At 35.6% G+C, this 18,542-nt stretch overlaps 2 protein-coding genes across 2 annotated transcripts in view; both read left to right on the top strand.

Moving 5' to 3' along the window:
• Positions 1-161: 161 nt before the first annotated feature.
• LOC127428033 (uroplakin-3b-like) lies at positions 162-12,531 on the top strand. The gene is made up of 6 exons (XM_051676059.1): positions 162-313; positions 7,009-7,158; positions 9,076-9,307; positions 9,776-9,858; positions 9,960-10,089; positions 10,526-12,531. The coding sequence occupies exons 1-6, from the start codon at positions 250-252 to the stop codon at positions 10,728-10,730; spliced, it is 864 nt and encodes a 287-aa protein (XP_051532019.1). The 5' UTR covers positions 162-249; the 3' UTR covers positions 10,731-12,531.
• A 3,851-nt stretch (positions 12,532-16,382) lies between these two features.
• The window catches only part of LOC127428335 (ras GTPase-activating protein 4-like), a 79,516-nt gene continuing 77,356 nt past the window's right edge, over positions 16,383-18,542 (top strand). The window contains exon 1 of the mRNA XM_051676663.1: positions 16,383-17,101. Within this exon, the coding sequence (XP_051532623.1) occupies positions 17,037-17,101 (65 nt within the window). The 5' untranslated portion in view covers positions 16,383-17,036. The remainder of the gene's footprint in view (positions 17,102-18,542) is intronic.

Raw genomic sequence — 18,542 nt, 5'->3', positions numbered from 1 at the left:
GCACATGATTCAAGGTAGAAATGTTTAAAATTATATGAAAACATTTTTCAGAGGTTACATAGTTACAGTAGTCAGCATTTGTCAGGACGTTGTTATGCGCACACACCCTCATAAGAAAGCTGTCCCCTCCCTTCTACCTCTTTTTATTCGAGTCGATTCGTTTATGCAAGGCTTATTACTGAGTGCTAGACTAGCCAGGTTTGATCCTGCTCAGGATTGTATTAATAAGAAACTAGCAGCTTCTTCAAGATGAAAACAAATGCAGTGATCCGTTTGATGTCAGTGCTGTCTATTTGTATCCAGATGGTACAAAGTAAGTGCATTTTAGCTTTAATTATCTATGTTTGCTTGTTCTTTTGATATAATGGTTGCTGTAGAGATCACTGTTACATTATGACTCCACTCTATTTGTTTTCTAATAGTCTTGTTTACCTTTTGCTTGTGTTCATTTGTGAAAGGTGAATTCAGATAATAGAATGTGAAAAGTGAGAGTAAAGTGTAATATAACATAATATAATATAAACATATATACTGTATATATAAATATATACATTATATAAAAAATGTAAGGCCAGCAAATTAGATTTTACAATTATCTTGTAAAATCTTGTATATATATATATATATATATATATACACAGCTCTGACTTTATGCCACTCCTGGCGCAAAAATTCAAGCAGCTCGGCTTTGTTTGATGGCTTGTGGCCATCCATCTTCCTCTTGATCACATTCTAGAGGTTTTCAATGGGGTTCAGGTCTGGAGATTGGGCTGGCCATGACAGGGTCTTGATCTGGTGGTCCTCCATCCACACCTTGATTGACCTGGCTGTGTGGCATGGAGCATTGTCCTGCTGGAAAAACCAATCCTCAGAGTTGGGGAACACTGTCAAAGCAGAAGGAAGCAAGTTTTCTTCCAGGATAATCTTGTACGTGTGTGTGTGTGTATATATATATATATGTAAGGCCAGCAAATTAGATTTTACAATATATATATATATATATATATATATTGTAAAATCTAATTTGCTGGCCTTACATTTTTTAGGGCAATTGGTTTGCAAGTTTTTAGTAAATGTACTTACTTGGCTCAAGTAAACTGATTTTTTTTTTTTTAGAGTAATGTTAACTAGATATAAATTAACTTAACTCATCTGTGATTAAAGTTTCATTGTTTTTATTTAATTATTTAAATTGAGTTATAGCACATCTAATACAGTATAAGGGAAATTATGACTGGACTCCAGGTTAGCCATATGGCACATATGATTCTCCTCATAGTAATTTTTAGTGCACATAAATCTGAATTTTTGTAAAGTAGCCTACAGTTGACTAAAGAAGAATGGCTTAAATTTAACAGTGTCCCAGTTCACCAGAGGTAACATTAATCACCCTCATGGTGACTTCACACAAATCACAGCTATCAACCAGCTACAACAAAACAACAACAATAGTCATAAGAATTAACTATATACATTTTTATTTTTCTACATAAGTTTTCATGTTTGACCAAACATCGATAATTTATTCAAGCGCAAGGGATTATGCCCCACACAGCTGCAATTTTGTACTTGATAATTATGAGTTAGTAGTACTCGATGCCAAAGTTTAAAGAACGTATATATTTGAGTTATCATTCCAAAATATGTCATTTCAAGTAATGTTTAAATAGGACCACTTAAATGTTTTTATTTATGACAACTTTAGGGTTTGAGAGTAACGGTAACTTAATTTAAACTAGTAAAAAATTAAGCTTAAGTTGAGTCCATTTTTTTATTAATTTTTCTTTAAATTTGAGATAGCTATTAGTATTTACAGTGATATATATATATATATATATATATATATATATATATATATATATATATATATATATATACAGTATATTCAAAAGGTGTTCAGACCCCTTCATTTTTTTTTCATAGTTTGTTATGTTGCAGCCTTATACTAAAATGATTTAAATTATTCTCTTTTTTTCACATCAATCTACACTCCATACCCCATAATGACAAAGCAAAAAAAAAAAAATATATATATATATATATATATATATTTATATTTTAATAACTTTCCAAATTTATTAAAAAGAAAAAACAAAGATATCACATTGACATAAGTATTCAGACCCTTTGCTAGGACACTTGAAATTTAGTTCAGGTGCATCCCATTTCTCTGGATCATCTATGATTTGTATCTACACTTTGATTAGAGTCCACCTGTGGCAAATTCAGTTGATTGTACATGATTTGGAAAGGCACACACCTGTCTTATATAAGGTCTCACAGCTGAAAATGAGGCATATATATATATACATAAACAGTTGTGCTCAAAAGTCTGCATATCCTTGGAGAATTGGTAATATATGTACCATTTTTAAAGAAAACATGAGTGAGCAGGCAAAACACATTTCTTTTATTTCTTATGGGATTCATATTCAACTGTAGGTTATAACAGAATGGCACAATCATAAAACAAAACACGGCAACAAAGAAAAAAATTAAATGACTGCATACCCTTAGTTCTTAATACTGTGTATTGCCCCCTTTAGCATCAATCAGAATCAGAATCAGTTTATTGCCAAGTATGCTTACACATACAAGGAATTTGTCTTGGTGACAGGAGCTTCCAGTGTACAACAATACAAAAACAGCAACAAGACTTTAAAAAATAATTAAAATTGAATAAAAAATAGATAAATATTGAAAAGAAAAAAGTATATATAGAATACACAATAGACTATAAATATATATATATATATATATATACATACATACATACACACATATACATACATATACACATACATATATACACACACACACACACACACACACACACACATATATATATATACATATACATACATATACACATTTATACACATATACACATATATGAATATATATACATATACATTCATACATACATACATACACACACACACATACACATATGTAGTGCAAATCTAAATACAAATCGGTTATGTACAGTGCAAGGGAATGTAATGGCAGAAGAGGTAGGATGTGTTGGATAATATAAAAAGACTAAGCTGTGTATTGCACATTAATTATTGGGGCAGTTTTAACAGTTCATGAGATGGATAGCCTGGGGGATAAAACTGTTCCTGTGCCTGACGGTTCTGGTGCTCAGTGCTTTGAAGCGCCTTTCAGAAGGCAACAGTTCAAAAAGGTAGTGGGCAGGGTGAGTGGGGTCCAGAGTGATTTTTCCAGCCTTTTTCCTCACTCTGGAAGTGTATAGTTCTTGAAGGGGGAGCAAGGGGCAACCAATAATCCTCTCAGCAGTCCGAACTGTCCTTTGTAGTTTTCTGATGTCTGATTTCGTAGCTGAACCAAACCAGACAGTTTTTGAAGTGCAGAGGACAGACTCAATGACTGCTGAGTAGAACTGTATCAGCAGCTCCTGTGGCAGGTTGAACTTCCTCAACTGGCGAAGGAAGTACAGCCTCTGCTGGGCCTTTTTCGCAATGGAGTCAATGTGGGTCTCCCACTTCAGGTCCTGTGATGATCCTGATGGTAGTGCCCAGGAACCTGAATGACTCTGCTGCCACAGTGCTGTTTAGAATGGTGAGGGGGGTCAGTGTTGGGGTGTTCCTCCTAAAGTCCACAATCATCTCCATTGCTCTGAGCGTGTTCAGCTCCAGGTTGTTTTGACTGCACCAGACAGCCAGCTGTTTAACCTCCCTTCTGTATGCAAACTCATCGTCATCTCGGATGAGGCAGATGACAGTGGGGTCCTTGGCGATGACAGCTTGCAGTCTTTTGTAATAGTTGTCTATGAGGCCCCAAATTCTTGCAGGTGGTATAGCTGCACATTCGTCTTGGCAAAATGCCTCCAGGTCGCGCAAAGTCTTTGGTCTTCTTGCATGAACCGCACGTTTGAGATCTCCCAGAGTGGCTCGATGATATTAAGGTCAGGAGACTGTGATGACCACTCCAGAACCTTCACCTTTTTCTGCTGTAAGCACTGGAGGGTCAACTTGGCCTTGTGCTTAGGGTCATTGTCGTGCTGGAAAGTCCAAGAGCGTCCCATGCGCAGCTTTCGTGCAGAAGAATGCAAATTGTCTGCCAGTATTTTCTGATAACATGCTGCATTCATCTTGCCATCAGTTTTCAGCCTGTATTTCTCCTGAGGTTACCTGTGGGTTTTTCTTTGTATCCCGAACAATTCTTCTGCCAGTTGTGGCTGAAATATTTCTGCATCTGCCTGACCTTGGCTTGGTATCAAGAGATTCCTGAATTTTCCACTTCTTAATAAGTGATTGAACAGTACTGACTGACATTTTCAAGGCTTTGGATATCTTTTTATATCCTTTTCCATCTTTATAAAGTTCCATTACCTTGTTACACAGGTCTTTTGACAGTTCTTTTCTGCTCCCCATGGCTCAGTATCTAGCCTGCTCAGTGCATCCACGTGAGAGCTAACAAACTCATTGACTATTTATACACAGACACTAATTGCAATTTAAAAAGCCACAGGTGTGGGAAATTAACCTTTAATTGCCATTTAAACCTGTGTGTGTCACCCTGTGTGTCTGTAACAAGGCCAAACATTCAAGGGTATGTAAACTTTTGATCAGGGCCATTTGGGTGATTTCTGTTATAATTATGATTTTAAAACAAGCCAAACAACTATGTGATAATAAATGGCTTCATATGATCACCATCCTTAAATAAAATAATTTTTTTGCATGATCAGTCATGTTTTCAAAATCAGTGCCAAAATTTCACAGTTTCTGCCAGGGTATGCAAACATTTTAGCACAACTGTATATAAATTCGGCTGCACTGAAGGTTCCCAAAAGCACAGTGGCCTCCATAATTCTTAAATGGAAGACGTTTGGGACAACCAGGACTCTTCCTGAGCAGTCAGGGGAGAAGGGCCTTGGTAAGAGAGGTGACCAAGAACCTGATGGAGCTCCAGAGATCATGTGTGGAGATGGGAGAAACTTGCAGAGGACAACCATCACTCCACCGATCTGGGCTTTATGGCAGAGTGGCAAGACAGAAGCCTCTCCTCAGTGCAAAACACATACAAAAGCGCCTAAAGGACTCTCAGACTGTGAGAAGCAAGATTCTCTGGTCTGATGAAACGAAGATTGAACTGTTAGGCCTCAATTCCAAGCGTCATGTCTGGAGGAAACCAGGCACCGCTCATCACCGGCGCAATACCATCCCAGTGGTGAAGCATGGTGGTGGTAGCATCATGTTGTGGGAGTGTTTTTTAGTGGCAGGGACTGGGGGACTGGTCATGGTTGAAGAAAAGCTGAATGCAGCAAAATACATAGATATCCTTAATGAAAACATGGTCCAGAGCGCTCAGGACCTCAGACTGGGCCAAAGGTTCACCTTCCAACAGGACAATGACCCTAAGCACACAGCCAAGACAGTGTAAGAGTGGCTTAGGGACAACTCTGTGAATGTTTTTAGTGGCGCAGCCAGAGCCTGGACTTGAACCCAATCGAACATCTCTGGAGAGACCTGAAAATGGCTGTCCACTGATGGTCCCATCCAACCTGACAGAGCTTGAAAGGATCTGCAGAGAAGAATCGCAGAAAATCCCCAAATCCAGGTGTGCATAGCTTGTCGCATCATACCCAGAAAGACTTGAGGTTGTAATCTCTGCCAAAGGTGCTTCAACTAAGTACTGAGTTAAGGGTCTGAATACATATGTCAATGTGATATTTCAGTTTTTTCTTTTTAATAGCTTTAATTTGAAATGTTATCAAAATTCTGGTTTTTGCTTTGTCATCATGGGGTATAAAGTGTAGATTAATGTGTAAAAAGAAATAATTTAAACATTTTAACATAAGGCTGGAACATAAAAAAATGTGAAAAAATGAAGGGGTCTGAATACTTTATGAATGCACTGTACACTACCGGTCAAAAGTTTTGAAACACTTGACTGAAATGTTTCTCATGATCTTAAAAATCTTTTGATCTGAAGGCGTATGTTTAAATGTTTGAAATTAGTTTTGTAGACAAAAATATAATTGTGCCACCATATTAATTTATTTCATTATAAAACTAAAATTTAATTAAAAAAAAAAAGTTTTTGAAATTGATGACTTGGACCAAATAATAAAGAAAAGCATCAATAAGTGCCCAACACAGATGGGAACTCCTTCAATACTGTTTAAAAAGCATCCCAGGGTGATACCTCAAGAAGTTGGTTGAGAAAATGTCAAGAGTACATGTCTGCAAATACTAGGCAAAGTGTGACTACTTTGAAGATGCTCAAATATAACACAGTTTTGATTTATTTTGGATTTTGTTTAGTCACAACATAATTCCCATAGTTCCATTTATGTTATTCAATAGTTTTGATGATTTTACTATTATTCTAAAATGTGAAGAAAAAAAATTATAATAAAGAATGATTAAGTGTTTCAAAACTTTTAACCGATAGTGTATGTGTGTGTGTGTGTGTGTGTATATATATATATATATATATATATATATATATATATATATATATATATATATATATATATATATATGAAAACAATAATTTATTTAAAAATAATTTTATTTAAAACATTATTGTTTTCTTTTAAATTTTCTTTTGTATTACACTGTATATGGAGTATAAGTTCTGTATCCTGTTAATTATATAAGTTGTAAGTTATGGGGACATACAAATGACACCGTTTCATGAGAATGACCCATCACACAGATAAACACTGATGACTAATTGTAAGAACAGAATCTAAACAGAGACAGAAACACAGAGCACTAAGAGACAAGACAAGATCTGTACGGCCCCTTCCTTGCCCATTTTTTTCCATGGATACACCTGTAGCTTTCTAATTACACCATTTGTAGTTTGTAGGTGTTGCACAATCATTCTCCCTGTGACAGGTGCAAGTGAAACAGGTTGAACCCACTATTATTCACCCACAGACTAGTGGAGTTAAATGGGGATTAACTTAGAACAATGGTGGCACAATAAAATGGCTCTATAAACTTTCTAATGCACTTTCTGTTCCTACAGGTCAGACAATCAAGCCGGAGATCACGCCTAATGATTTCCAAGCCAAAATCACCACTAATTCTGTAATACTGAAACAGCCGCATTGTTATTTTACCCAGACATGCACTCCAGATGACTGTGAGATATGGCTGGTGTCGTCGCTATTCTCAGGTAAAACTCTTTTTAGAAATGAATAAAGAATTCTGTTTACTTTCGTGAAGGGTGAGGATGAATGTGTGCATGTGTGTGATGTCACTAAAAATATGGAACAAATGTTCCCATCTTATACAAATAAACTTCAAACTTATGTTGGCTTGACAAAGCAGGGTGAGACTACCAAACGGGCATTTGGGGCACATGCCCTGGCCCCAGGCCCGATAGACAGATCTCTAAGATAGAAGGATCTCTAAGTACCAAGTACCCCTTTATAACAACACAAGGGCCCTTACAATGCATTTAGTAATTTTGATACTTTATTTAGTTTGTAGTTTATAGTATGTACTGTATAGTTTGTTTTTAAAATGAACACTAGAGGAGCTACAACAACAATGACTTTTATTCCCTTTCACACAAATTGTGAAAACTGCAGATTACCATTTCATAAACACATACTTTTCACCCTGTTCCTCACACAATGCTATCTTATGACATTTAAACACTTTTACTATAGTGCATGATGCACTTGCAATGCACAGTCGAGTGTTGAGTCAACATGTGAGCCCAAAGTGTCATAAAAGCACCACAAAATGAAGTGGTTGCTTTCAGCAATTCCATTTTCCCTGTCACATTTGATTTTATGACACTATTGGTTAGGTTTAGGTTTAAGGTTTAGGGTAGGGTGGTCAGTTTTGTGGATTTAAAACTCAATAGAGCATTAACCTTACAAACGTCATCTGTTTGGGGGAAGACTGAACTCGCTTTTAGTGCCACACAGTGGAAATTTCACCTCGGAACTGCCGCGATAGGTGTAAGAAATAATGTAATATCTTGTTGCAAAAATGTCGCCACCATCATGTAATTTAAATGATACCAGGCAGGTTTTTTGGCTTTCAATCCATGTGTTTGCTTTGTGGTCATCTTTATTCATTTGGCTGACACTTTCATCCAAAGTGACTTACAGTGCCCTGATTACAGGGACAGTCCCCCTGGAGCAACCTGGAGTTAAGTGCCTTGCACTTAGGACACAATGGTGGTGGCTGTGGGGATTGAACCAACAACCTTCCACTTACCAGTTCAGTGCTTTAGTCCACTACACCACCACCACTTAATTTTAATACTACTAAACGTTGGCAGAATTCCCCTTTGTGAAGATAGCTACACGTTTAAAGTTTACAGTCGTTCTCTTACGGGAAAATGGACCAAACATTTTTTAAGGATTTATCTTGCACTACCCAGATTTTGATCCAGTCTAATGCTCTTGAGTATGAGAATTAGAAAATCATGATTTATGGCTGTGACAAAACTAAAATCTATTGACTATTTTAAAAAAGGCACCAGCTCTTCAAGTTCATGTCCAAACTTTCTATTTCAATAAGAAAAACGTCACACAGAGCAAAAAAATAAAAAAAATAAAACTGCACTTATCAAGCCATTTTACTGTAACTCCTCATAGAGCTTTCAAACTGCGTTCACCAAACTCACAAGAGTCCTTCAGCCTGTTCTGACTCAGACTGCTTTGACTTTTCTAACTAATAGGAATAACAGTTTTCCCATAGCAGATGATTAAATATTCTTTAATATCTTCCATTGAAAATTTCTGACTGCAGTTCCTCCTAGATTTCAGTCTATGCTCACCAAACTTGGTACAAACCTCCAGTCTGTTTTGACTTGAGGTGTAGCCTAATCTTTTCTAATGGATTGGATTTATGGTTTTCATGATCAATAATCCCTGCAATCCCCTGAGATTTACATTGTCATCTGTCTCTCTGTCTGTCTGTCTGTCTGTCTGTAAGGCCTATAAAACCCTCAAACTACCAACTATTTTAGAATCTCAGACAAGGCTTTGTCAAACCAACATTCAATGTCTGTCTTGACAAACTACGGTATACTTTTCTAATTTCTGTAACTTCTGTATCTTCCTTCATTCAGCAACCAGCACCTTTGAAACGGACAGAATAAATCCCAACATCCTCAGCCTGTCACCTTACCCAGCAGCATTCAGTGGCCAGCTGTCAAAGAACTACTTTCTGACCAAAGTTGGACTTAAGAAAGATTTCCCTTGCAGTGCAGCCTCAGATGATCTCTACTTCGTTGTCGGAGCAGACGGAAACTGCACTACCACCAACTGTAATGGAGTATTACCTGTTGGATCCACTGTTAGGTAGGATACTTAAATGAACAGATCACCCACAAATGAGAATTATCATTATTTAGTGACTCTCTTGTCATTCCAAACCTGTATGCTGTTTTTCCATGGAACACAAAAGCAGAAATTGTTACGTAGAAAAGTTTTTTTCTTCCCATACAACTATATTGACCATGTCTGTCAAGCTCTTGAAAAGACTCAAAAGTACCACAAAAAAAAGCGCCAAAACGTAAAAGTTTATGTGATCTTCCAAAGTCATCATTCACTGGTAGTTCTCAAACATTCTACTTATACTACATAGAACAATACGGCAAAAGCATACAGGCTTGGAACTACACACGGGTGTGTAAATAATGACAGAATTTCCATTTTTGGATGAACAATTTCTTTAATAAATGCTTTTAAGTAGCCCAAACATGTGTTGTGCATTTAATTCGAAACAGGTTATGCTGTAACTGTATTGCAACTGTTTTTCACCTGCAGATTCAAGTATGTTCTTGTGAATGGAAACAGCCAGACTATTCTTAATCAGACAGACTGGTCTGACAACATCACACTTTACACTCGTAAGAGTCCACAGAGTTCATAATATCAAATTATCATTTGAATTAATATTCATACTGCTAAGAAATATTGGAATGATTAAAACATCAATCTATTTATACAGCAAAAGACCCTCAAAGCATCTATGATGGCCTAAATAGGAGATCTGGTGCCATGGTTGTCATTACTACCATCCTCTGTGTGGCTGTGGCTCTACTTTTGCTCTTTTTCTTCATCATGCTATGCTTAGTCTGGTGAGTAAAACTATATGTAAACCTCATATACAGTTACTCCAAAATGTTTTCAGCCACACTTAAAAATGTATAAGCTAATGCCATTGCATTAGACAACAAAATAATTTCTTAGTCATTTTTGTAAGTAACTGCTCCCATTGTCATTTTCAGTCCATGTATGATGTTAGTTCTCCTGATTTTTGACAACTAGAAAGTGTCCAAATACTTTTTGGTCTTAATTTTGAACATTATTTAAAAAAAATCTTTTGTGAGTTATTTTGCTTGAAATGTGATGTGATGGCTTCCTTTAAAATAAATACCACTTGGTTTGATGTTTTTGTTTTCAAATGCAATGACATTTATAAATTTTAAGTGTGTCTTAAGTGCATGAAATTGCTCAAAGCCTCTTCTAATGTTGATCATTTTTATAACAAATGTCTGAATCTTGTCAATCCAGCTGTGGCAGAAAAGACTCCAAGCCCATCACAGTTATGAACTCATTTCGTATCCCCCACTATGACACCCATAACCTGAAGGACTCAGTGCACCCCTACGACAATCCTGCCTATGAATCAGGGGGGAAAAAGTATTCCACGTCTGACACTCTGCCCAAGTCTGGAGTAATTCAGACTTCCGATGGCATAAAGCTACAAAAACTGTGAGCTTCCAAAGACACCATCATTACTTTACGTATATCGGGAAAACAAATCTACTGTGCAGTATTTTCTCTTTCAATACGTTTAATAGAAAACAGAGAAGACTGGATAGACTGTTTTAAACAGTATGATGACACTCTTAAAAATAAAGATTACAGTTAAGAGCCTGATGCCATAGTAGAACATTTTTAAGTGCCACAAAAAGCATTTTATTCTCTAGTTCTTTGTGTTCTGTTGCTTTAAAGAACCCAGAAACTAAAACACCGATCTGAAGTTATTTTATTTTTTTTAATCTCCAAAGAACTATAGAACCAATAAACAGCAAAAAATAGTTCTTGTTAAACCTAAGGTGCTGCAAAGAACCATGAAATAAATTTATTTTGAAAAGTGTAATAGAAAGGACATGAGGAAAGCAAATTACGGCATTAATTGTATAACACTTAAATTGTGCATGTATGTTACATGGCTGTCTGTCTATCAAGAGCTTTTTGATTAAATGGCACTTTTATAAACGCTGATGTCATCAAATCTGTGTCCTGTAGAACTTTTTCCTGTATGTTGAACAATGTAACCAGAATGGCTTTGTTGAAAGCATATTTGTAACCATTAACTTTTTCCAAATTTTTAAGTAAACTCTTGTGAGCATTGTTTAATGATCAAAGGTAAAAAAAAAAAAGAATAATACAAAAAAATAAAAAACGTCCACAAAACACACTTATTACATTGACTGCCACATGCAGATGTGGTTCACTAGATGGTGCTGTTTAGTGGCAAAGCAAATATGTCCCACTGTTACAGTCATTTTAATGTTGCCTAGTGGGGAGTTGACAAATGATGAAGACATTTGTAGGCATATTTCTTTAAGATTACACTTTTAGGTGAAAATTTTACAGCGGTAACCTATCACATGGGGAATTTGTTACAAGGGCCATATCTTAGTGACAATGTTGCCATACATTTAGGCAAGGGTCAACAAAATGAATGGATTTGTGTTTTGTTATTGTTTTGCTGTTGAGATTTTGCTGAAAATCTATTGTTATTAATTAATTAATATTCCAGGTTCAATACAAGTTGATTAACACAATCGACACCATTTTTGGCATAATACTGATTAACAGAAAAATGTATTGCGACTCATCCCTCCTTTTCTTTAAAAAAAAGCAAAAATCTGTTACATTGAGGCACTTACAATGGAAATGAATGGGGGCCAATCTGTAAACATTAAAATACTCACTATTTCAAAAGCATAGCCACAAGACATAAACAATATGCATGTTAACATGATTTTATTGTGATAAAATTGCAAACTAACCTTTTCTGTGTAGAGTTATAGCCAACTTTACAACTTTGTTGCTATGATGTAAGGTCAACAAACCCTAAAATGACTGTAAAAATAATGATTTGGACAAATTTACAGCTCAAATAATACAATTAATTTTAACAAAGAATTAATATAAGTGCTTTTATAAAATTATAAGCTTCACATTTCTGCCTATAAACCCTCCAAAATTTAGCCACATTCACTTCCATTGTGAGTGCCTCACTGGAACACAGATTTTTGCCTTTTTTAAAGAAAAGGATGGACGAGTTGAAATAAATTTTTGTGGCAATCAACATTATGCCACAAATGCTATCAGTTGAGCTTAACTTGTCTACACAGAAATGACTTTAACTCTCCTTTGGTATTGAAAAATGGCACCTCCTTTTGTTATTCGTGGTCATTTTTGACCGGAAGGGTGATGATGATAATAATACAATTTCTTCAAGAACAAGAACAATAAAATTATTCATTTCTTTTGGGATTTTATGCTATTTTCATCTTATTTACATGTACATTTCTAAATTTTACCAATAATTTGCATATACAAATAAGCAAATAAAAAAATAAAAATAAATAAGAAACATGAAAAGAAATATGAAAATGTGACAAATTGAAGGCAGATTATGCCATCTGGTAAACAAAATATAAGTAACATGATATAAATAACATGATTTGAAACCCATGGCATGCCAGTAACAGCCAGTAGATGGCTGTAGCCAACTACTGTGTTGTCTGATGGCTTGTTGTTACCTAATTTTATATTTTATCACAAGATATGCATTTGGATATATATTTAGACATTATCAAACTATTATTTGTCAAAGTTTAGCATTTTAAAATTGATTTGAAGTTTCAGTTTTTGCAGTTAATTTCATTATGCTTGTCATCAAGCCCGACCATGGTGTTACAAAGAGAAGACACAGAATAAGCATTTTTCTACCAATTATTTATTTTAAACAAACATTTAATAAATCAAAGTAAATGCATAATAATGTCAAGAAAATGAACATCAAGAAACAGAAATGAACTGCAAAAATCTGAAAATTCAATTAGAGTATAAAACAGAAGAATCTAACTAAACTTTTTGCAATTTCAAACTTTATATAATAAACATTTATTTTACAAACATGTGTGTGAGTGTGTCAGATTACTGTCATCAGCTGGAAAACAACAGATGACTTGTAATGCCAACAATGACTAAAAGATGGCTGTAGGCTCCACTTTCTTTTATCTTCAGATGGCAAACGGAGGAAAAGTCACAAAGTCTTGTACTGCTCAGATAAAGGTAATCATTTTCATTAAACAAGGAAAATTTATTTCGGTCAAAAATGACCGAATACAATAGGAGGGATAAAAAATAAACCTACCCACACAAAAGTATGACAACTAGCCCCTGTCTCATCTATATACAGTATGTAGAGAGGATAGTGTGTATTTTAAGTACTGTACCTGGTCATTTTCATTTTTCCCCCACCATTTTGATTAGCTTTTTTTGTACAGTTCATTAGTGTGGTAGAAATTTTTTTTTTTTTTAAAGTAGCCTACTTGTACTCCATGTATACAGTAATCTCTCAATAAATATGAGGTCATATAACTGCATGCATAACAATGTTTGCAAAGATTTGGAAAATGCTGAAGTGTAGCATACTTATCTGAAGTATAGCATGTCATACTGCTTTCACTGCTTAAAAATCATGATAACTCTGTAGTAAGAATATTCAGAATGATTTCTGGAATTTAAATTGTGATTACTGAAAGGAATTGTAAATGTATAAATCAGCATTTAGAGTCTTTTGCAATTTTTTTATTTATTATTATTTTTATGTTATTTTTGACATAATTCACATGTATGGTCCAGGTAGTTGTACAACTAGTCCAGTGGTACTACTATTTGTACAGTACATCCATCACAGAATAACAGAAGAATTTGAAAAAAATACTGGATATCCTGTAATACCGAATGAAAAGCCTCTGATAAATTGCAACTCATATTCACACACACACACACACATTATATTTAAGTTGCAGAGGCACGCTCAGGTAACTCTTTGATAGACCGGTGAGTCACAAGAAACCCACACAGTATTTCCCATCCTCTGGTCACGGCACTAAAGGTACTGTTACTCCATCTGTATTCCTGGATCAATGAGTCACTCCAGCCCATGCTCACATACATAAACACAGTGTTGCACTGCAGGTGGATTGCCTCTGTTCATGTGAGAAACGTATTTTGAAAAACCTCACAGGAGCTTCTATGGTATTGCCATTTTAACCTATCTGAGAATGTTTTTGAATTTAGGACGTCAAATTGGAGATTCCAGACTCAAATGGGTGCACTTTCCTTTCATTGTTGTAGTGTTGATCATTTTGTCTGTTTATGTCTGGCTTGAAAACATCTCTGTCTGGGCAGTGAATCAACCTTCTTGTTCCATCTTAAGGGTCTCGATCATTCCCTGATTGTTCTGTCCATGTTGAAGGCACTTTGTGTGCATCAGAATCTGTCAGTGTAATCAGAATTGACATTACGTAAGAGTCTATGCTTTGATTTCCATCAAAGACCATAATCAAGGAGCCTTTCGAAAGGTTTTATTTTCCCCAGTAGACTTGTTTAATCAAATACCTGCATTCACACAGGCTGTCAACCTTTGACAACAAATTAGCTGCAACTGGTGAGCCTAGCAAGTAGCAAGGCTTAGTTTTGGCCAGATCTTTGTTCATATGTGAGACATTTCAGATAGTGTATGTACACTGTAAAATCTGGTAAGCTGGAATCTTTTTCTACTTGATCTAACACTACCCGTTTTGTCATGTAACTGTATTCAGGTTGACTCAGTGATTTTAAATACTATTTTAGACTTGAATAAAACCAGTTCATTTAGATATTACCACCTTAATTATATTTTTATTAGTTTACACAGTTTTTATTGGATAGTCTCTTTCAACTACCTGGTCAGATCATGAGCTTATCAGTCATAGCATGTCTCGAATGAGGTCATTAATAAAGAAGCAGTATGACTTTTTGAAAAAGGAAGTGAAAATGCAGATTACATGTACAACTTTTAGACATACAAATAGGCCTAAATAATGTACATACTGTACATAAACAAACATTTCACATTATTATAAAATACCATGCAGGGAACATATTTTTTTATGATGGTGAAAATACATTCAAATAAGTTCGGTAGCATCTTATATGTAAATGTAGGGTACAACGGGGCAAAAGGAATCCCGGGGTAAAAGTCACTTTTGATTTTATTTTCTCCCTAAACACTAAACAGCAGCAAAAATGACCACAGTACTTTCCTAAACACACCTGTTTAATTAATTAAAATCCCTGAAATTATCACATTTATTTTTAGACAAAATACTTATCTATCATTTTCGGTTTTGTTCAAGTTTTTTTAATAACTGTCCAATGAGTGAAAGGATAGTATTTGAGATAAAAAGCACCACTGTTGCAGGTGCTAAAGGTCCCCATAAAACACATTTTTTTTTTTAAAGGGATAGTTCACCCAAAAATGAAAATTCCTTCATCATTTACTCACCCTCATTCTATCCAAGATGTTTATAACTTTCTTTCTTCTGCTGAACACCAACAAAGATTTTGAAAGGAATATTTCAAGTGAATGGATACCAAAATTTTGAAGCTCCAAAAGCACATAAAGTCAGCATAAACGTAATCCATAAGAGTCCAGTGGTTAAATCCATGTCTTCAGAAGCAATATGATTGGTGTGGGTGAGAAACAGATAAAAACTGAAGTCCTTTTTCACTATCAATCTCCACTTTCACATTCTTCTACTTGTGTTTTTGGCAATTCACATTCTTTTTGCATATCGCCACCTACTGGGCAGGGAGGACTTAAATATTGATCTGTTTCTCACACACATCTATCATATTGCTCCTGAAGACATGGATTAGGTCGTATGGATTAATTTTATGCTGCTTTTATCTGTTGGACCCTAAAGTTTTGGACTCTAGAGACTTGCATTGTATGCACCTACAGAGCTGAAATATTCTTCTAAAAATCTTTGTTGAAGTTCAGCAAAGAAAGAAAGTCATACACATCTGTGATCACGTGAGGGTGAGTAAATGATGAGAGAATTTTTTTTTTTTTTTTTTTTTTTTTTTTTGGTGAACTATCCCTTTAAGTGAGGGGAAATTTAGACTTGTTATAAAAAAAAAAAAATTAAAAGTGGGCTCACATTGACTGATCCAATCACAATGGAGATTACACTTGATACACTTTGTGACCAGAAAAAAAAAAAGCTAATTTTCCTTAGGTGTGCCTTTGGCCCCGTTGTACCCTACACCAAACGTGTAGTATGGACAACTATTGTCTGCTTATCCCAGGTTTGTTAGTTAGGGCCCGTTAATTCACGTTCTTGCGCTTAAAAAAGCTAGATGCAGCACCACGAAATAAAGCAGTCTCGAGACGCGTTTTTAACTTGACACTGCGTCTAAAAAACGCGACGCTCCATCGCGAGACGCTGATAAAACAGCGATAAAAAGGTTAAAGACGTCCGTCCAACGTGTGTTTAAATTGGAAAACATTTAAAAACAGCTCTCTCGAAGGTAATGCCAGTATGACCACACAGGAAGACATTTCCCGGGAGTCTGTCGCGTCACGAATCACAGTCGTGTAAACTTGACGCGACGCCACAAAACTAGAACGCTCTCTTTATAATCAACAAAGCTGTCTAGAGGGCAGTTTGCTTCCTCGAAATAACGGGCGCGTTTTAGTGTTGTCGCGTCGCGTCGCTCAGTCTGCCCAATACTTTCATTCTTCAAGTGTATGATCCAGTCAGTCACTCCTCCTTCAAACAACCCACCGAGATCATACCCGCCCGCGTCAAACGCGTGGATCGGTGCCGCTTCTTGAACCGTCTGTTCTTCTGGATGTTTTGCAATGCATATAACACTCTCGTGCGCTTACATGCGCGTTATTGAAGGAATAATAAGTACCAGCGCCTGTTGATACAGTGACAGCATGGCTAAACGAAGCACGTTATTCATTAGGATTGTGGAAGGGAAGAACCTGCCAATCAAGGACATGTAAGTGATGACTTTACCCGTATGTTGTGTTCAATAGTAATTTTGAGATGAACTAGATAGAAATGTTTAGGATGTGATTAACATATATAAAGATGATTAATTATCTGAAAGTAGTAGGCTAGGAGGGATTTGACAAATATACAACCACATTTAGTATTCTATCTAGAGAACAGAAAAGTGCAGAAAAATGTGAAGTGCTATAGTATGTTATGGTTTGAAATGACACAATATATATTATACATGTTAATATATATTTTTACATGTCCTATCCAATACTATATTTGAAGCAATTGTCATAAACTGAAATTACACGTACAAATTATATTATATACAACAAGTATTCTCAATCGGCATGAATGAGCATTTTAATGTATCATGTACATATTAAATATATGCTATAGAATAAATGTGATGTATTTCATGGGGGTTTTCTTTAAAGGGGAAAATTAGAGCTTGGATTATTTCTTGAGCGTTTGACATTCATATGAGCTGAACAATTTCTGAATTTATTGAAAGTTAGAAAGGTTTTGTGTGTGTGTGTGTGTGTGTGTGTAGTTTTGTACCTTTTACACAGATGCTTTGGACTAGTAAGATTTGACACAATAACAGAAACATACACATACACAACAGTAGAACAGAGAGAAATATCCTGTTGGTTCTATAGATTTCTGTTTACTGTAATAATTAATTGCAAAGTACTTTTAAACCGTTTACTTGTATGTGTATTTCTTAAACATATTTCTATTCAGTGTTATTCATCTCAAACAAAGAATACTTTTGATCTTGGATGTTTTTTCCCCCTTCTTATTATTATACATGTACCAAACATCTTTTTCAAACCCTTAATGAGCAGTATAAATAAAGGAAGCTTGTTAATTTTGTAATTGGCAGCATTCTGTTTTGAATAACACAAATTCATGCAGTGCTCAGCTTACTGTTTTCCTTTTACTGGCACGAGGTTAGAAACTGATTTCGCCACTGTCAATGTGACTAAAACAGCTCAGACCGACAACAATTTATCTGTGTCTGTTTGGCCGAAGGACATTTCACCCACATTCTATCAGGAAATGACTGTATTCATTAGAAAGGTGATACACATTAACATTTCAGCAGTGTGGGCATATGACTGCAAGAACATTTGATTCGTAGCCCTTCTCTTCCTGAGCCACTGAATTAACTTCCTTGTATCATTATAGATTAAATTAATCACTCCAGCAAATTGCTGAACTGGTTGGTTGATAGTCAGTGATATTTAAAAGTGTTTGTGTGTGAGTGTGTACCGAACCTTACAGCAGATGTATTGCGAAGAGTGTTTGCATTGACAGTGCGGTGACATTGCCAAACAGTGCACAGCGACAGATTACACACACTATCCACAAACACTCCGCCTCCCCCTTTTATTTACACATGCCCTGGTTGAGCTTTTGCAATGAATACCAAC

Source organism: Myxocyprinus asiaticus, chromosome 3, assembly GCF_019703515.2.
Source record: "Myxocyprinus asiaticus isolate MX2 ecotype Aquarium Trade chromosome 3, UBuf_Myxa_2, whole genome shotgun sequence".
In the NCBI taxonomy this organism is placed as follows: domain Eukaryota; kingdom Metazoa; phylum Chordata; class Actinopteri; order Cypriniformes; family Catostomidae; genus Myxocyprinus; species Myxocyprinus asiaticus.
The sequence above is the reverse complement of the archived record's forward strand: the minus strand, read 5'-3'. Positions and strand labels throughout refer to the sequence as shown.